The sequence below is a fragment of the Jaculus jaculus genome, chromosome 1 (genome assembly GCF_020740685.1).
Source record: "Jaculus jaculus isolate mJacJac1 chromosome 1, mJacJac1.mat.Y.cur, whole genome shotgun sequence".
Classification (NCBI taxonomy): Eukaryota; Metazoa; Chordata; class Mammalia; order Rodentia; family Dipodidae; genus Jaculus; species Jaculus jaculus.
The window spans coordinates 319,151,506-319,170,689 of NC_059102.1; the positions used below are offsets into that span (position 1 = coordinate 319,151,506).

The window sequence follows — 19,184 nt, forward strand, 5'->3', positions numbered from 1 at the left end:
CCTGGTAACCCCAGGAATTCTTCACATCCTCAAGGACTCTCTTTGCTTTTGGCTCCCCCTTGGAATTGGCTAGCTACCACCAAGTTCTAGACATGAAATTCACCTCTTTAAGCAGGACACGGTGGCTCACGTCTTTAATCCCAGCTCTCAGGAGGATCACTGTGAGTTCGAGGCCACCCTGAGACTACATAGTTAATTCCAGGTCAGCCTGGGCCAGAGTGAGATCCTACCTTAAAAAAAAAACAAACAAGACAACAAGACAAAAATTCACTTTTTTTGTATCTCTACCTATGACACTTCCTCAAAAGGGCATGAATCGGAAGAGCTCTGGGCCACAAATTTGAGAAAGGCACACTGTTTAGATATCTCTGATATGCAAATGTAACTTCCCAAATGTTTTCTGAGCCTTTCTCTGGCCTTTGTCCTCCAGCTGTTTTCCACTTGGTACTTCCTCCTATGTGGTCTGGCTAGATGCCTCCAGCCCCTAAAGCAGTTCCTATGCTCAAAGTTAAGACGCCTCAGGGCTGGGGAGATGACTCACTTTGGGAAGATCTCTTCTGTGCAAGCCTGAGTCCTGAGAGAACTTGAGACCTGCTAGAGTTCATTCCCTGATGCCCATATAAACGTGGGCATGGCAACTGGTGCCTATGACTCCTGTCCTTCTGGCCAGGGCTCAGTGACCAGTAGCAGCTCCAGGTTGAGTAAGAGACTCCCATCTCAAAAGGACTGGACGAAAGGGGGATACCCAAATCCTCTTGGCCTCTAGGCACACTAGTCATGTGAATCTGTACACACACCACATATACAAGCCTAAGAAAACTGGAAAATTTAAAACACCTCATCCCCTTGTTAGAGAAAATAAACACATTCCGATCCATATCTTTGAAGTAGGCGGCATTACACCGATTGTCTCACACGTCTCTGGCAGAGAATAACCTCTTTCGGGTTTTGTTGTCGTGTTCTTGGTTCTAAGGGACATCTTTTAACTTGTTGATTCCTATCTGGCTCAGCCTTTTGGAATGAGTGCTGGAAGAGTGTGACGTATACGGTAGGAAAGACGCTGACTCTTACTTATCATGTAACGCCACCCAGACATCTGCAGGAGACTGGACAGGGATGTCCTGGGGTCCCTGCCAGACTGAGGTGTCTGTTGGTTCTCACGTGACACAAGTATGATAACTAACCTGGAAAGAGTATATTCTCCAGTCTTATGTAAATAAATCTTCATAACTTGAGTGTGTCCCTGCTGCACACTTTTTTTTTTTTTCTTGCCAGGGTAGAACCTAGGGCCCGACGCATGCTGCTCAAGCATTCCGGCGCTGAGCCACACACCCAGGCCGTGCTAACTTGCTTTGAACAGCAAATTCGGTTTCCATTTAGACACAGTGATTAATAACAAGCCCAGAAAACAGAACTATGAGGCTCATAATGAAGGGGTCCCTCTCTATTCATTTACTGTACATCAACGACCGCAAGTGTCTCCTTGACCACACTAGTAACTAAGTTATTGTTATACCAACTTTAGATTTAGCTGCGAAGGTAAAATTTCTACTGTTGGCTGACATGAAGATACATAAGTGATTATACTTATATTAAAAGCACTGTGAAGTCTCATCATTTGGAAAAATCGTATGCTTTTTTTAAAAAATTATTTATTTATTTATTTGAGAGCAACAGGCACAGAGAGAAAGACAGATAGAGGGAGAGAGAGAGAATGGGCGCGCCAGGGCCTCCAGCCTCTGCAAACGAACTCCAGATGCGTGCGCCCCCTTGTGCATCTGGCTAACGTGGGACCTGGGGAACCGAGCCTCGAACCGGGGTCCTTAGGCTTCACAGGCAAGCGCTTAACCGCTAAGCCATCTCTCCAGCCCAATCGTATGCTTTAAAGATTGAAAAGCAAGAGATTCACTCTAAATCACAAGTTTTGTTGTGACTTTCATAGTTGTAGGTATTTTTGACATAAAATAATAAATATTTAAAAAAATGGGCTGGAGAGATGGCTTAGCCATTAAGCACTTGCCTGTGAAGCCTAAGGACCCTTGTTCGAGGCTTGATTCCCCAGGACCCACATTAGCAGATGCATAAGGGGGCGCACGCATCTGGAGTTCGTTTGCAGTGGCTGGAGACACTGGTGCACCCATTCTCGCTCTCTCTCTGCCTCTTTCTCTCTCTGTCACTCTCAAATAAATAAATAAAAATAAACAAAAAATTTAAAAAAGTAAAGTTAAAACATTTTCATAAACCTGTATACAGTATGCATACACTGCCTTATAGGATAATTAACCCAACTGTACCGTAAAGTGATCACCAGCCAGCTCTCGCTGGTCCCACTTCTACCAAGTCCGCGCCCACCCCAACCCATGCTCCGTACCCTGCACACCTTTTGCACTGGAATGAAGATTTCAAAGCACCCTTTTTGGGAAAATGCTACATTTGTTTTAGGGATGGTATTTATTGGAGTGTTGTAACAACTACATTAGAGACCTAAGATAAAAATAATAAATTTATTATTTGTTATAAAACTGAAACTATCTTTTTTTTAAAATTGTGGTTAATTTTCTTTAGTATAACATTGGTCTTTCTTTTTCTAATATTTTATTTTTGTTTATTTATTTGAGAGAGAGAGATACAGAAATAGCAGGTAGACAGAGAGAATGGGCATGCCAGGGCTTCCAGCCACTGCAAACGAACTCCAGGTGCGTGCGCCCCCGTGTGCATCTGGCTAACGTGGGTCCTGGAGAATCGAGCCTTGAACCCGTGTCCTTAGGCTTCACAGGCAAGCGCTTAACTGCTAAACCATCTCTCCAGCCCCTGAAACTATCTTAATGAAAATAATAATTTAGCTAAAAGAGAAGGTTTTTTTTTAAAAAATATTTTTTTCAAGGTAGGGTCTTACTCTAGCGCAGGCTGACCTGGAACTCACTGTGTAGTCTCGGGGTGGCCTCAAATACACTGTGATCCTCCTACTGGTTTTGGTTTTTATAGTATCAATATTTGAAAAACCCTGAGTTAAATGTTGACATTGTATCAAACATATGTAGTTTGTGTTTTGTTAATTTAAAAGACAACCTGGCTAAATGCTTATAAAACTAAGCCTGAAATGCTTGCTAACTAATAGATATTTTTTTTCTTGCTGAGTAGCTGAAATTATGTATATCTAGAAACAGTGTATATTCCATTTTTCTTGCAGTATATCCTTTCCATAAGCAGAGAACAGTTGAATAAGGATCTACTGACTGGTAAGTCCAGTGCTTTTGTTCACCAAATAGGGCAGAGCCCAGGGGCATACTCACCTTGTCCTGTGGTTTATTTGGATTTCCTCACCCTTCCTTCCCATGGGTTCTATCAGCCGGGGCGTGCTTTGCACCTTCTCTGTTATCTCCATGAAAGTCCTTACGCACTAGGATCCTGTCATCTCTTAGGTGCTGGACTGAATGAGTGATCACTCTGTGGCGAAGAGCTCATAGTCTAACGGGCCTTAACACATAGGCAGACAACTTGTCAAGCGCAAAATTAGAGGTGCATTTCATAAAGAAGAGGCAGAGGCTGAGAGTCTGCAAGCCTGAGTTCATTGCCGTACTCCCTCCGTGTGAACCCAGAAAGAATGCTAGAGCCATGTGGTTGATGAGGAGGGTGTAGATTCATGACATTTCTAGAAGGCCAAATCAGCTAGAGGGGATTGAAAAAGAGGAAGTGTAAAATATAGCTCTGGAGATGTGATCTGAGTAAGTAGAAAAGCTAACCCATAAATGGAGAAAACACTGGAAGGTAAATGAAATTTAGTTTGAATAAGCCATCCACTTACCCTCTGGCACCTTTTGGTCATTACTGAATTTAATACGAGGTTATACCTCTGTCTTCTCTCTACAGCCATTGTACTGGACAGAGCCACTGACAGCGATGCATACTACTCAAGTTTTTCTGTTGTCTTTTAGACCAACCCGTGTTGATTGGTTAGACAGCAGCCTCTAATTGTTTTTTTTTTTCTAATTTTTAAAATTTTTTTAAAGTAGAGGTTCTATATAATTAACATCCTCTCTTTAGTTACATTTAGAAGACTTCTGCATAGGAGATGGGTAAGGTGGGGCCAGTTTACTAAATGTATTCCTGCTGACTTTAATAAAGCAAATAAACATCAAACAGTTTTTTTAGACAAGCAATGAGACAGACCTAGGACATGCTTAAAGTATTCTTTGAACTTATGAAGATAAAAATAATAGCAAGTATTACTAAAGCACCAGGTCTGTGGCCAGTGGTTGATATGCATATAGTTCACTAAATCTCCCAGCTAATATTGTGATGTTTTTAAATTTTTGGTTTATTATTTATTTATTTGAGAGCGACAGACAGAGAGAGAAGAGGCAGATAGAAAGAGAGAGAGAATGGGCGCCCCAGAGCCTCCAGCCACTGCAAATGAACTCCAGACGCATGCGCCCCCTTGTGTATCTGGCTAACATGGGTTCTGGGGAACCGAGCCCCAAACCGGGGTCCTTAGGCTTCCCAGGCAAGCGCTTTACCACTAAGCAATCTCTCCAGCTACCCTTTAGAATTTTTTTTTGTTTATTTAATATTGTGATGTTTTTATATCAGTCTTACAAATGGTGAAATGGAGGCTTAGAGATGTTAGTTTCCATTGTTAATAAGCAGTAGAATCTGGATTTGAACCTGAATGTTATTCCAAAGTCCTTGTTTTATTTAAAACTGTGTGTGTGGTGTATGCGTGTGGTACTGCAAGCATGCATGGGCCGTGGCGCATGTGTGGATGTCAGGTGTCTTCCGCCTTGGCTGAGGCAGAGTCTCCTGTTTGCTGTGGCAAACAACAGACTAGTGGGTCTGTGAACTTCTCATGTCTCTGCTTCCCACGTTACCACAGGTGCACTGGGGTTGCAGACACGTGCCATTGGGTCTGACTTTTTACTTTTTATTATTTTTTTCTGAGGGAGAAAGAGAGAGAGAGAATTGGTGCACCAGGGCCTCTTGCCACTGCAATTGAACTCTAGACACACATGCCACTTTGAGCACATACGTGACATTGTGTGCACCCATCACCCTGTGAGTCTGAACCTGGGTCCTTAGGCTTCGCAGGCAAGCGCCTTAACTGACAAGCCAGCTGCCCAGCCCCGGGTTCGACTTTCTGTATGCTCTCGGTATCCAGACTCAGGTCCTCATGCTTACGCAGCGAGCGATTTATCCTTCTCCCCAGCCCAGGTCCCTGTTTTAATAGCTCAAATTTTGTCTCTATGAAAAACCTGCTCCCAGGATGGAGCTGAAACTTGGCAAAGCACAGCCTTGGTGGACACGTCAGAAGCCTCCACGTGATTTCCTTTAGGATCGTGTTGCATAGTGTGCAATTTCTAAAGCTGCATATATGTGAATAAACATAGACTGATTCTACACACAAATAGTGTTTGGCACAGAGCAGTCTTCATTTCTGTGCAAAGCATCAGATGTGTAAGACACCCATTCCATATACTCAATTATATATACCTATTTTTAGGCGGGCGTGGTGGCACACACCTTTAATCCCAGCACTAGGGAGGCAGAGGTAGGAGGATCGCCATGAGTTCAAGGCCACCCTGAGACTCCATAGTGAATTCCAGGTCAGCCTGGGCCAGAGTGAGACCCTACCTCAAAAAACCAAAATAATAAATAAATAAATAAATACATATTTCTTTTCTCTAACTAAAGCCACTTCACCATGGGAAACATCGCAACTAAGTTATATCCCTAATGTGTCAGCCAGCTCACCAGCCCAGCGTTTCATACGGTTGGTTTCATGATTGTTAATAATTAAGCAAAACAGCACATTTGTGGCCAGGTGAGTTTGATAAATCCTGCATCAAACAAGGTTTAGGAGCTCAGGGGGTAAAATATTTGATGCAGTGAGGACCTGCATTTGGATCTCCAGCACCCATGCAAAAACTGCGTGGATTCCAGCGTGAGAGAGGCAGGGCCAGGAGAATTCCTGGGCCTGGCTGGCTAGCCAGTGTAGCCAAATCAGTGAGCTCTAGGTTCAGTGTGAGTGAGACCTTGTCTCAAAAGCATAACTTAGAGAGCAGTTGAGGAAGACACCTCACATCAATGTCTGTGCACACACATGCTACTGTAACCCATGTGTGAACCGCGTATGAACCACATAAGAACATGCATCACACACACACCCCTACATATGCAAAAAATAAAGTTTGTTTTTTGTAGAAACTTTTTATTACACAATTCTGCCCTGTGACCCTTCTAAAGCAACATTATTCAACCAGGGAGCACACTACGTGTAAATTTTTAACTTCCTATTAACCATGTCACAAAAAAACCTAAAAAAGACTTAAATTAATTTTAATAATATATATGAACTTAATGTATGTTCAGAATACGTCTTTCAGTGTGTGATCAGCATGAGAAAGTTATATCTGTTACATTTTTATTGCTGTATGTATTATTTAAGGTTCAAATCCATGGGAGGAAACACATCTTTGATGCCTCAAGCTCATTTTACAAAGCCGGGACCAGAGAAGCACAGGTTAAGGGAGCCCAAGGAGCCAACATCTCTCCACTGTGTTTGCCCACGAACCAGCTCTCTAGGCAGCCTATCCAAGACTACTGATCTGAGGAAAACTCTTTTGGATATAAATATTCCACATCTTAGTAAAATTAAATTAGATAAAAATTTTATTCTATAAACACGTCTGAATTTGTTAAAGATACCCTCGTTGGTGGTAGTGGTGGGGATATACACAAAGTACAATGCATGAAAATGGCCTTATATAAAAGTCAGTATATTAAAACAAAAGTAAGTTAACATTCCCTAACTATATCAGGCAAATCAAAATTTCTCTAAAATTTATTTTTTTATTTTTATTTTTATTTGAGAACAACAGACACAGAGAGAAAGACAGAGGGAGAGAGAGAGAATGGCCGCGCCAGGGCTTCCAGCCTTTGCAAACGAACTCCAGACGCGTGAGCCCCCTTGTGCATCTGGCTAACGTGGGACCTGGGGAACCGAGCCTCGAACTGGGGTCCTTAGGCTTCACAGGCAAGCGCTTAACCGCTATGCCATCTCTCCAGCCCAAAATTTCTCTAAAATTTAAGTGACAGCAATTTTCATTTTTTTTCTTTTTTTTTGAGACAGGGTACAACTATGTAGCCTAAGCTGTCCTCAGACTGAAGAGCCTCTCACCTCAGCCTTCTGAGTGCTGGGATTACGGCTATGTATCATTATGCCCAGCTCCAATGTGAGACTTAAAAAATACTTAGGGTCAAGTCGGGTGTGGTGGCGCACGCCTTTAATCCCAGCACTCGGGAGGCAGAGGTAGGAGGATTGCCATGAGTTCGAGGCCACCCTGAGACTCCATAGTGAATTCCAGGTCAGCCTAGGCTAGAGTGAGACCCTACCTCAAAAAACCAAAAAAAAAAAAAAAAAAATACTTAGGGTCTATACACTATGCCTGGGACTGCATGAATCAGAAAGTCAAAAAAGCTTTGTGAATCTTTCCAGGCAAAAATAACGCCTTAACTGCACCTTCTGCAATATGTGACACCTGCTTTTTTCCAACATGTGAGCAATGACAGGGATGTAAGAATTTGTACAATGTAACCAGTGTGATTTTTTTAAAGTGAGAATAGTGTTTCCTTATTCATCTGTTTGATTAGAAATTTCCACAAGGCATCAGGGTTACCTGAAATATTATATTAAGGCATCTGCAAAACGTGTGTCCAATGACCACTTTAATAAGTTCATTTTACCTTGTCAAGAAATATCTTATTAGGCATGGTGGTACACACCTAGCATTCTGGAAACAGAAGCAGGAGGATTGCAAGTTCAAGGTCAGTCTGGACTACATAGTTTAGTTCAAGGCCTGACTGTGCTATCTAGACATTGACACAAAAATTAATTAATACATTGTTCTCACAAAATGATCAACATTTTTCTTTGGTTAAGTGAAAGTAGAATTGCAATTCAGTTCTGTTTACCTTCTGCCTCTGTCCTCAGCTGTGGAGTCATACCCCAACGCAAAGGTGCACTTCGGCCACAAGCTGTTGAAATGCAATCCGGAGGAAGGGATGGTCACCCTGCTTGGGTAAGCAAGGCTTCAGCTTTTGGCTTCAGTGGACAAGAATGGGAGCAGAGAATCCTATTTGTAAGCTTCGTTCTTCAACTCTTGAAAGAGTTAACGATTACTAAAGTAGAAACACTAATAGTCTTTAAAACCGAAGAATTTTGGCTTGAGAATAGTCCCTGGCTGTCTTCTGTGCTCCCCAAACCAGCAAAACTCTCATTTCCATGCCCTGGTGATAATTCTCTCTGTTCAAACTCTCTTCTTGGAAAGAAGAGACCCTGCCCTGCCTGGTGTCGCCTGTCCTCTTCCTAGGGGTTCTGCCTCTGCCTATCCCTGCCCAATTCTGTTTCTCCTGAAGTCCTGCTCCGGGGACAGGTCATGCCCACCCGTTTGCAAATTCACATCTCTAAGTGAACATCTATGGCCCAAGCCTCTGTCTCCATTCTCAATCCTCACTGAACTCCTAATCAATGAACATGAATTTCCCAATCCCAGGTACAGCTTGCATTTTCTCAAATCCATGAAAGCCTTGTTGACCTATAATCCCCCCCGACACACCAGGCGTGTCCCCGAGACTGTTGTCAGCATAATAGAACCCGTTGTGAGGTGTCCTTTCTCCTGTTTTCTCCCAGAGCATTGCATGCATCCTGGCTTCCAAGTCTGTCTTCCTTCTCTGTGCGGCTTAGCTGTGTTTAGCTCTCATCTCCGCACATGTAGGCTACTGTCTTTGCCCCTGTGTTTCCTCTCCCTTCTGCATTCTGCTCCCACTTCATAATGCAAAGTGAGTTTTCTTAAACTACCAATCTCCAGCCAGTATCCTACGAATAGTAAAAACAACTTTTTGCCTTTTTTCCAGAATCACATATTTAAACTTTTTGTCTATAAATGTAAAATCCACTCCTCTTCCTTACCTCTATACATTGTACAGTTAGCCAGCCTTTCATAGTTAAGGACTCTTCACCAACCTCAATCAAAAGTATTCAAAGAAAAGAGGGGTTAGAGAGATAGTTTAGTGGTTAAGGCGCTTGCCTGTGAGGCCTAAGGACCCAGGTTCAACTCTCCAGTTCCCATGTAAGCCAGGTGCACAAAGGTGAGGCAAGAACAAGGTCACACATGCCCACTAGGTGGCGCAAGTGTCTGGCGTACGATTGCAGTGGCCAAGGCCCAGGTGCACCAATTCTTTCTCTCTCTCAGTCTCTAAAATAAAGGTAAATAAATAAATAAATAATTTTTTAAAGTATTCAAAAAAAAGGGGCTACATCTCCAAATAAATAAATAAATTGCAGAGGTATGAGGCTTGCTGTAAGTTTGGGGTCAGCCTAGGACTACATTTTCATCTGTACTAAGCATAAATGGACTTTTCCTCTTGCCTTTAGTCCCTAATGATATAGCGTAACAATTATTTACCTAGGATTTACATTATGTAGGATATTACAGGGATTCTAGAACTATTCTGAAATCGATGGGAGGATTGCACAGGTGATATGTAAATGCTGCTTATTTTATGTAAGGAACTTCAGCATCTGCAGGTTTTGGTATCCCGGAATCACCCTGGAAAATAACCAGGGGTAAAAGTTCTTTCCTTGAGCTTATTGTCTGATTCCTGTGTTCAGACTAAACTTACTGCCGTAGCTCAGCTCCGCCCCACTTCTTAAGTGATGCATGTCTACATTACCAGGATGTTTATGTCTTATTCCCATAAGCCAAACCATGTCAAGGACCAGCACTTTGACCTTAGTTTTATATCTGTTGACTGAAACTCTACATTGGGTGCACAAACGTGTCTTCTGAGTTGAACTCTTTATTACTCTACACACCCAACAAGAAGTATATCATCGCTCCCAAGCTTGTTTCGAATTGTTCTTTTTATTTTTCAGATCCGACAAAGTTCCCAAGGATGTTACTTGCGACCTCATTGTCGGATGCGATGGAGCTTATTCAACTGTCAGAGCCCACCTCATGAAGAAGCCCCGCTTTGACTACAGTCAGCGATACATTCCTCACGGCTACATGGAGCTGACAATCCCTCCCAAGAACGGGGATGTGAGTCTCTTCCCTCTCCACACTCCTCCCCCGTGGGAGGACAGAGGCACAGTCTAGTGGAGTGGACTACTAACTTGTTGCAAACAGATTCTCGTTGGTTTTTTTCCTCATTCCCTGCTTCTACTGTTAATATGCTATATCAGAGGCAAATAAGTAGTCTACAAATTCACATGTAAAAATCATTTTAGTGTAACATTTTATGTTGCTTGCTTTCTCTCTTTTATCTTTTCTCCTCACTTTCTCTTTCATTTTTAATGGAAGGTATGCGCCTTCCATCCTGGAAAGGGCAGTGGCAAAGAGATGGGATTAAGGGTCTTTTGGAATTGTATGGAAATATCTTCTCTCTTTTATCTTCTTTTCATTTCTCTTCTGTTCTTTGCCTTTGCCTTGCTTCCCTTTTCTTTAGTTTATTCAGCGCTGGGGCAATGCCAAGCCTTGCACATCCTAGGCAGGGGTTGGGCCCCTGAGACATACATAAAGGTGAACATTAAAGCTGCTGCAGCCAGCAGGCTGTTTGTGGTGAGAAGACCAAGGAAGCTGACACCCAACTGTCCTTGGGCTGCTGTTCTGTAAGAGTATCCGCTGAGGGTATGACTTGTTAATAGAGATGATGGAAATCCTAAAGATTCTTTCCTAGGCTCATGAAATGGATGTGAACACACACTTGGTGTTGGTGTCAGACTCTGTGTTTGAAGGAGCGTAGCACATAAGCCATTCTCGACGCTGCTGAGGAAGACAGAGGGTTTATGCTATTGTCCCAGCTAGTTGAAGGAGCACTTCAGCCTTTGCTGTTGTAGTGACTAGTAAACCAAAACGGTTGAATTGTTACTGTTCCTCCCTTGCCTCATCTTTCAGGGTCCAAAAAGGATGAGGAAGTGGTAGAGAGGTAGAAAGATGTCAGAAAGAAAAGCAGAATTGTGCTTCGCTCTCCTCTCTTGCGCCAGGTTCATCTGCTCCTCCTCAGCCTAGCTCAGGGGAGCTGAACCAAAGGCCTGGCCTTCCCTTGCTAACTCGTCCGTGTTTTCCTCTTCCATGCAGCTCCCCTTTTGTTAATTATTGTCCTCCACAAATGAACAAATCATGTGTTGGTCCCATTTCCCTTCTATTATCTGCTTATACCCTCTCTTCCCCAGCCACATTCCATGGATGCATTCATCACCCCATGGAAAATGCCTTATTCTAACCATTCCAGCCCCTCTGGACTTACTCTTCCACTTTTTATTTCCTGGGCTTCCAATTTGGCACCAAACTAGTTGCCATCTTCCTACTTCTTGTGTTCTTAAAGAGAAATTATTTGGCTTTCTCTAATACCCATTCCTTCTTGCCCATTAATCTCATTGTACAATCTTTGAGGGCAAAAAATTTGCTATTTTATTCCCATCAATGTTTGTATATTGGCTTTCTTCAAGGTCCTTGGGCTAAACAAGCCAAGCCAATACAAATCCTTCTGCTAAGAAAAAATAATTATGATACAACATGAAAAACTTGCTGGAAGACCATTTTATTCTTTTAGTATTCATCTTACTGCTTCAACTTAAGACTTTTCTGTCCAGTGTAAAAAAAAGAACTCAAAATCAAAATATTATACATATATATACACAATCATATGTACATATACATAACTACACACATATGTTTTATTTGTGTACATTTTAATAGAGATAAATAGATGAGAGGGAGAGCAAGAGATAAACAGAGAACATTTTATGTACTTAAATCTTGAAATAGTGAATATGAAAAATCCACTTAAGGTTGAACTTGGCAAAACATATACAAAGTTTTTTTCTAAGATGGCATCTACCTCATGTAGCAACACATGTTCAAATCACCAAATATATGATACTGGTTTAAATTACTGTTGAAATGATGCAAAGCAGAGTCAGGTTTCTAGATACATTATTTTAATGTGCTAATCGAGCCTACGTTTTTCTCCTTGCAGTATGCCATGGAACCTAATTATCTGCATATTTGGCCTAGGAATGCCTTTATGATGATTGCGCTTCCTAACATGGTAATGTGGAAGTTCTTACCAACTAATTTTGTGTCTACAATGAATGGTTTCCATTACTTACTTCTGTACTAGATACGTGTGTAGCTCACTGATCTCTTCATTGCTTCATCTGTTTAGTAATTCTGTCTTTGAGCGTGGGGATGCTGAGGAAGACCCAGAAGACAACCCACTTATTTACTTTTAGAAAGTTTTCACTTAAGTGACCAACAGTTTCTTTGTAAGAGTACCGTCATTTCCAATGAAGACAGCATAGGGGAAAATGATCTCCCCAATATAGCCAAGGTTCTAATTTAGGAAATGTCCCAGTCTTTTTTATTTATTTATTAATTTTTATTAACATCACATTGTGTATGGATACATCATGTGTTGATACTCTCTATGCCCTCGTCCAGCCTCCATTCTGCTGGGGACCCTCCTCTGTGGGGTTTCAGGTATTCTTCATGGGGTGGTGGTTTATGCATTGGGGGAGCTGCAGTCAGTTTGGTGGGGGAGGCAGTGCCTCTGGGCGTGATGTCTCAGCCTGTGGCCCTTACATTCTTTCTACCCCCTCCTCTGCAAAATTCCCTGAACGTTGATGAGTATGTTTTTAGTCTACTTCGGTGCTGAGCTCTTAGGATCTCTGCTTTGGTAAGTGTTGGGGTTCCTCAGGGTCTGTCTCCTTCCCCCTGGTGCCGATTGTCAGGCTTGCCATGAAAGCAGCATTTTTGCTCATCTCCCCAATTCCTCTGTGGATTCAGCTATTGCTTGGCTGAAATGCCAGAGGTAGATTATCTCCTCAGGCCTCACTACGTTCTCAAAAAAGAAAACAGAATTTTCAACGGAGAGTGAAGTCAGCATAGTTTAAATAGGATAGACGTCAGCACATCCCCAGTGTTTAGGTCTGTGAGCAATCTAAGGTGTATTGCATTCACGTGGCAAATGCAGCCATTCTTATAACCAGAGGCAGGGAGCACCCGGGCGTGTGCCAAAGCTTCTCCTAGGAGCTGGGGGGCAAAGCATTGAATTGCTTGCTTGGACATTATGTCCGTGACCTCATTGACTCCAGAAGAAGCCTTGTGGTGCAGGAGTCTACCTTCAATCCCAACATCGTGACTCCTCTCTCTTATCTGTCCCCTTCTCTCTCGCCCTGCCCCTCTTCTCCCTCATTCTTCCTCTCCTCTCTCTCACCCTGCCTCTCTGCTCTCATCCTTTCTCTCTTCTCTCTCCTCCTTTCTCTCTTCTCTCTCACTCTACCCATCTTCTTCCCTCAGAACAAATCCTTCACGTGTACTTTATTCATGTCCTTTGAAGAGTTCGAAAAACTTCCGACCAGTGTTGACGTGCTGGATTTCTTCCAGAAGAACTTTCCAGATGCCATTCCTCTAATGGGAGAGTAAGTTTTAAGATGCGTACTTGTACATTTTGCTTCAGTGGCTATTCCAAATTCAAAGAAAAATTTTGTGGCTTATTTCCATTTTGAGCTAAAATGATTCAGTCAGTGACCTGGATAGAAACTGCATTAGAGCAAAACTCTCTGTGAACACTCCCTTCTGTAAGTGAGGATTCTAGAAAATTCACCGAGGCCAAGTTCTGCTGGAAACATGAGCACCCATGTTTCTAGGCATGCCTATGTCTTATGCAGGCCCTGTGGGCTCCTTAGGCCCTTCAGGCCTGGCGTGCCACAAGACTGGCTCTACTCATAGTACTGTGAGACGGAGATCTTTGTCATGGCAGAGATATGACCAGTCTCGAAGCTCCTATTGATCATTGCAGCATTCTTATGTTTTGAGCTCCTCGTGGCAACATTCTGATCAGTAGTAGGACCACTTCAGAGCGTTGTGAGAACTAAGTCCTTCACCAGTGGGCCTGCACAGATTCAGTTGTGTACAGCTCACACTGGCTGTACTGGAACCTGGCGCATGCTCTGCTGCTGCTCTGGTCCCCTGTCAGGGTCGCCCTCCACAGGGACTTGGTGACACGTTCTCAGGTAGGGCCTCTGATTCCAGCGAATGTCCCCCTCCCCAGCTGGGGCCAGCTCATTTACTACTCCAGCGACGTCTTCAGGGTGAGTGTTCCATCTGCCTAGACTGCCATAGCCCAAACAGCACAGAGCGAGGGGTTGACAAGTGACAGAATCCCATCTCCCAATTCTGGAAGCTGAGATATCCAACTTCCAGGCGTTGGCAGATTTGGAGTCTGGAAAAGACTGCTTCCTGGTTCGCAGCAGACTCCTTCTCCCTGCGAACTCACATGGTTGAGGAGCCTAAATCTTATCTCCTCGATTTGGGTTCCACCACGCCAGACAGTCCTTCTGTCCCTTCGACATTGTTCCACCACCGACTGGAGACCCTCAAGGGGTGTTCTGCTTTTCCTGTTTATCCCTTCCACAGGGAGGTGCTTTGCAGGAAGCAGTTTCTGTTTGTTTGTCAACTAAGTTATCACGCTGCACCATAGAGATGTTGAATCTATTTCCTTACTTCAACTGATTCCTGCCCATTGACAGGCTTATTCTAACCTCCCCAAATATGAATTTTGATCACTACTGTTCATTTCCAAATACATAAGGATTCACATCAATCTGTTTTGGATGCGTTTAACATCGTCACAAATAATACGCATTAGAACCGTGGCATTAGGACTAGGCGAGGCTTCTTTTTACTTGTCTCGTGCTGGGGAACAAGGCTCGGAGCTGTGCACACGCTAGCCCCTGCCTGTGTGCCAGCTAGTGCTGAGCGCCACTCCCCACCACCCTCCACTGTTCACTCCTGGCATTCTTGTGTGGTTGTCAGTGAAACACAGTGCAGCTTAGTGAACTCAGAAGTTGTTGGCACTCAGTTTAACACCGTCTTTTACTCTTACCCTCCTCCAAAGGCAAGCCCTGGTGCGAGACTTCTTCCAGCTGCCTGCTCAGCCCATGATATCTGTGAAGTGCTCTCCTTTTCACTTTAAGTCACACTGTGTGCTGATGGGAGATGCAGCTCATGCCATTGTCCCATTTTTTGGGCAAGGAATGAATGCGGTGAGTTTGGTTTTTTGTTTTCTTCTAGGAAAGTTCCTGACATATTTCCAGGTTGGTCTCAACTGGTATGTCTAAAACATTCTTATGTGGTCTCAAGAGCAATTCACCCATCAGTCCAGGTGTTTTGTGAGATTGATCCCAGCTTCCCTGAGGATCCATGGTACTTGACACGGCTCGGGAGGAGGGATCGCATATAATGCAGCACTCTGTCCAGTTGAGAAATGTATCTACTGCCTGAACTTTGGAAACGTGCTCATAAGCAATTCAGGATTCCAGATTTACAACAAAAAATTTCTAGAGATTATGCATAGGTACAAATTGTTAGCCTCAAAGGAATATAAAAGTGTTTCCTAATAGTCTGTTTCTTCGCTACTTTTTGTTTCAAGAGAAAAGGGAAATATGACTGGCAGGATTAAATAAAACCACAAAAGAGGATGTTGAATACTATCACTTTCATGGATATCTTGCTATTGAGGCTATACAGGAATTTCAAGAAAAATGGGGCTCAAATATTGAACATTAATAGCAAGGAATATCATTAATTTTCTACATGTGTGTGCATATACACATGCTAATAGTTTGACAATAATTAATTGTGCATTGTTTTGGTGGTTGGAATATATTCTAAATAAAAAATAGCTTATGAATCTTCTCCATAAAGCAGTGGTAAGCATGTTGTTTTATAAAAACATAAGCAACGTGAATTGTAGCATCATGGATAAGTGCTGATGTTCTGGAAATAGAATGCATCGGTTCAGCTCTCACCTTTAGGATTTGCTGCAGAATGTACACTCTCACACAGCTTACGTTATCTCTACTTTCTTATTCGTAAAGCTGGAGTTTAAAAAATTAGGTATTAGAGAGAGAAAGAAAGGGAGCAAGAGAGAAAGACAGGGAGGGAGAAGAATGGGCATACCAGGGCCTTCAGCCATTGCAAACGAATTCTAGCCTTGTGCATCTGGTTTACATGGGTCATGGGGAATCAAACCTGGGGCCTTTGGCTTTTCAGGCAAGTGCCTTAACCATAAAGCCATCTCTTTAGCTCTAAAGCTGGAGTTTTAATAAGGACTAGCCTCAGATGCTTGTGGAGAGGAAATGAATTATCTTAAATAAGACTTCATAACTCAGCCCTTTATGTCATTATACTCACCAATGGTAGCTCCATTAACAATTACTATAAATTATTTTATTATTTCTGGTTTATGTTTCTTATTTCAGGGCTTTGAAGACTGCCTAGTATTTGATGAGCTAATGGACAAATTCAATAATGATCTTAGTAAGTACAAGTTCTCCATGGGCCATTGGCTAGCCTGGCTGATTATTTGTGATCCTAGTTGTGATCCCATTGTCCTGATAACAGATATTCCATTGTTGCTGCTCATATCAGACAGTGAGCGCTAGGTTTTTGAGGTTTTTTATTTTCCGCAGAGGTCTGTGGTACTCAGTGTTCCATTGCTCCAACAAATACCCAAGATAACCACCTTAGAAAGAGAAAGGCTTGCTGTGGCTCGTTCTGTGCTGTAGAAGTCCCAGTCCCTGATCAGCTGGGCCACTTGCTTTGGGCCTATGAAAAGGCCATGTGTCCTGGTAGGGGACAAGCCATAGAGAAAAACGTCTCACTCCTGTCCAGGAAGTGAAAAAGAGAAAAGAAACCTGAAACTCAGCACCGTTCCCTAGAAGGACATGGATCTAGTGACCTGATGACCTCGCGGTAGGCCTTGCCCCTTCTAGGTCCTACCACTTATCTGGAGAGTAAGCTTTTAAGCATACGGGCTATCAAGGGAGTCATATGATCCAAAACACAGCAAGAACCCCACAGAGATCCACACCAAGATGAAAGTGCAGAGAGCCAGCGCATATGCGCTCCTTTCTCTCCCTCCAACCAAGGTAACCCCCTTACCTAACTTTGCAGCATACTCTCAGACATACTCAAACACCCCAGTACATTCTTGCCTCTTTTTCCCCTTCATTAAATTGAACTTCTATCTGCTTTTTGATTGAAATGAATTAAGCCAATGTATTCACTTTATACATATTGAAGTTTTAAAATATTTTTTATGTAATTATGAAATTAAATGCACACAGATATGCATATGTACATTTAATTCTACACACATATATCCCTATAGGCATGTACATATATGTCAAAGAAATTAGAAACAATCACCTAAGATCTGAACAACCTTTTCCTGCTCTCTAGAATCCCATGTTCTCAAAAGCTGCCTCTGAATTTGCAGCTGTTTCAGATAGGGCCAGACTTGAGAGCAGGCCTTGAAACACAAACCTGAGCTGAATATTGACTCACCATTACTAGGTGGCTGGTGATTTTAGGCTTGTCACTTCATTAATCTAAGGCCTCCGTTCTTTATTTTCAAATTGGGCACAGAAAAACCAACCTCAGAAACTTTGAAATGAGATGGAAAGGGCTGGAGGAATGGCTTAGTGGTAAAGGCATTTTTTCTGTAAAGCCAAAGGACCCTGGTTCAATTCCCCAGGACCCACATATGCCAGATGCACAAGGGGGGCACATGTGTCTGGAGTTCATTTGCAGTGGCTGGAGGCCCTTGTGGGCCCATTTTCTTTCTCTCTCTCTTTCTTTCCCTCTTTCTCTGTCAAATAAGTAAATAAATAACTGAAATGAGATGGAAAGAGACCAGTACAAAATAAGCCTAAAGTAAGTAAGTTTTGGCATGATAAGCCAACACTGATACCTGGGTCTAAACAGATTTTAGAGTTTTAGGAAATGACTCCTCCATTGCTTGTCCTCTTCTTCCTCCTCTTCTTCCTTTCAAGGTCATCCACTGAGATGGAGAAGCATTCTATTTCTAACGTTTTTACCAATACCACTCCCCCATAGAACACAGTAGGTTAGCACTATTTTGTGGTCTAGAAAAGAAAGATATAATAATCATCACAATGGACATCACTGGACTTCTTAAAAAGAGTCATCTTTTTTTAAAATATATATATATTTATTTAGTTACAAGGGGAGGGAGAGAGAGAATGGGTACACCAGGGTCCCTCTAGCCCTTGCAAACAAACTCCAGATGCATGTGGCCAGTTTGTGCATCTGGCTTTACATGGGTACTGGGGAATCAAATCTGGGTCATCAGGCTTTGCAGGCAAGTGCCTTAACTGCTAAACCATCTCTCTAGCCCTGAACTTTGTTGGACATCTTGCTTTTTCTTTTTTCTTCTTTTTTTTTTTTTTTCTTTTTTGGCTTTTTTGAGGTAGGGTCTCACTCTAGCTCAGACTGACCCGGAATTCACTATTTAGTCTCAAAGTGGCCTTGAACTCACAGTGATCCTCCTACCTCTGCCTCCCAAGTGCTTGGATTAAAGGCATGTACCACCATGCCTGGTGACACCTTGCTTTTTCAAAAGTGTTATCCCATTTGGTCCTCACAAAACCACTGGCCATTGTCTTGTCTCCTTCTACAACCGAGGAATAAAAATCAGATCTAGTTAGCTAACTTGCTCAGAATCATGTAGCTAAGAAATAGTGAAGCTGAAAACTAAGAGTAGGTCTTCTGACTAGAAAGTCAGTTCTAATGACGAGAGTTGTTTACCTGTGTAAACATGTTACTTATTCAGTTGTCAAATATTTATCATTATATCCTGTATAATAGGCTAAGATGGAAAATATGAAGAAAACATGACATTTGCCTTCCAGGCACTCACAGATTAATGAGGGAGCTGGTGATTAAGCTGATAAAGTTCTCAGTGCATGTGGTCCCAAAGGGACCAAAATAAAAAGAGTAGATGTTCTAAGCAGGGCTGACAGTCATTTACAGTTTAAATGAACTTTTCTTAGCCATTTTTTCTTGTTGCTGCAATCTTTTGGTCACACCCTTTGCCTGACAAGAAACAACGTAAAGAGGAAGGAGTTTTATTTCACCCTACAGCTTGAGGGGACAAAGGTCACTGTGCCAGGGAAGGCGCGGGGGCAGGGACATGGGGCAGCGGGTCACATTGCAGTCACCATCAGGGCTCAGAGAGGTGGACACTGGTGCTCAGCTCATTTCCCCTTTGTTTTTTAGTATCGAATTTTGGTCCATGGGATGATGCTTTCTTTATGC

The 19,184-nt window shown here is 42.7% G+C and overlaps 1 protein-coding gene across 1 annotated transcript in view; it reads left to right on the forward strand.

The window, feature by feature from the left end:
* Kmo (kynurenine 3-monooxygenase) overlaps positions 1-19,184 on the forward strand; it is a 38,575-nt gene that overhangs the window by 12,158 nt on the left and 7,233 nt on the right. The window contains exons 5-11 of the mRNA XM_004653439.3: positions 3,191-3,239; positions 7,988-8,075; positions 9,932-10,097; positions 12,037-12,108; positions 13,359-13,480; positions 14,959-15,106; positions 16,325-16,382. Coding sequence (XP_004653496.2) covers positions 3,191-3,239; positions 7,988-8,075; positions 9,932-10,097; positions 12,037-12,108; positions 13,359-13,480; positions 14,959-15,106; positions 16,325-16,382 — 703 coding nt within the window. The remainder of the gene's footprint in view (positions 1-3,190; positions 3,240-7,987; positions 8,076-9,931; positions 10,098-12,036; positions 12,109-13,358; positions 13,481-14,958; positions 15,107-16,324; positions 16,383-19,184) is intronic.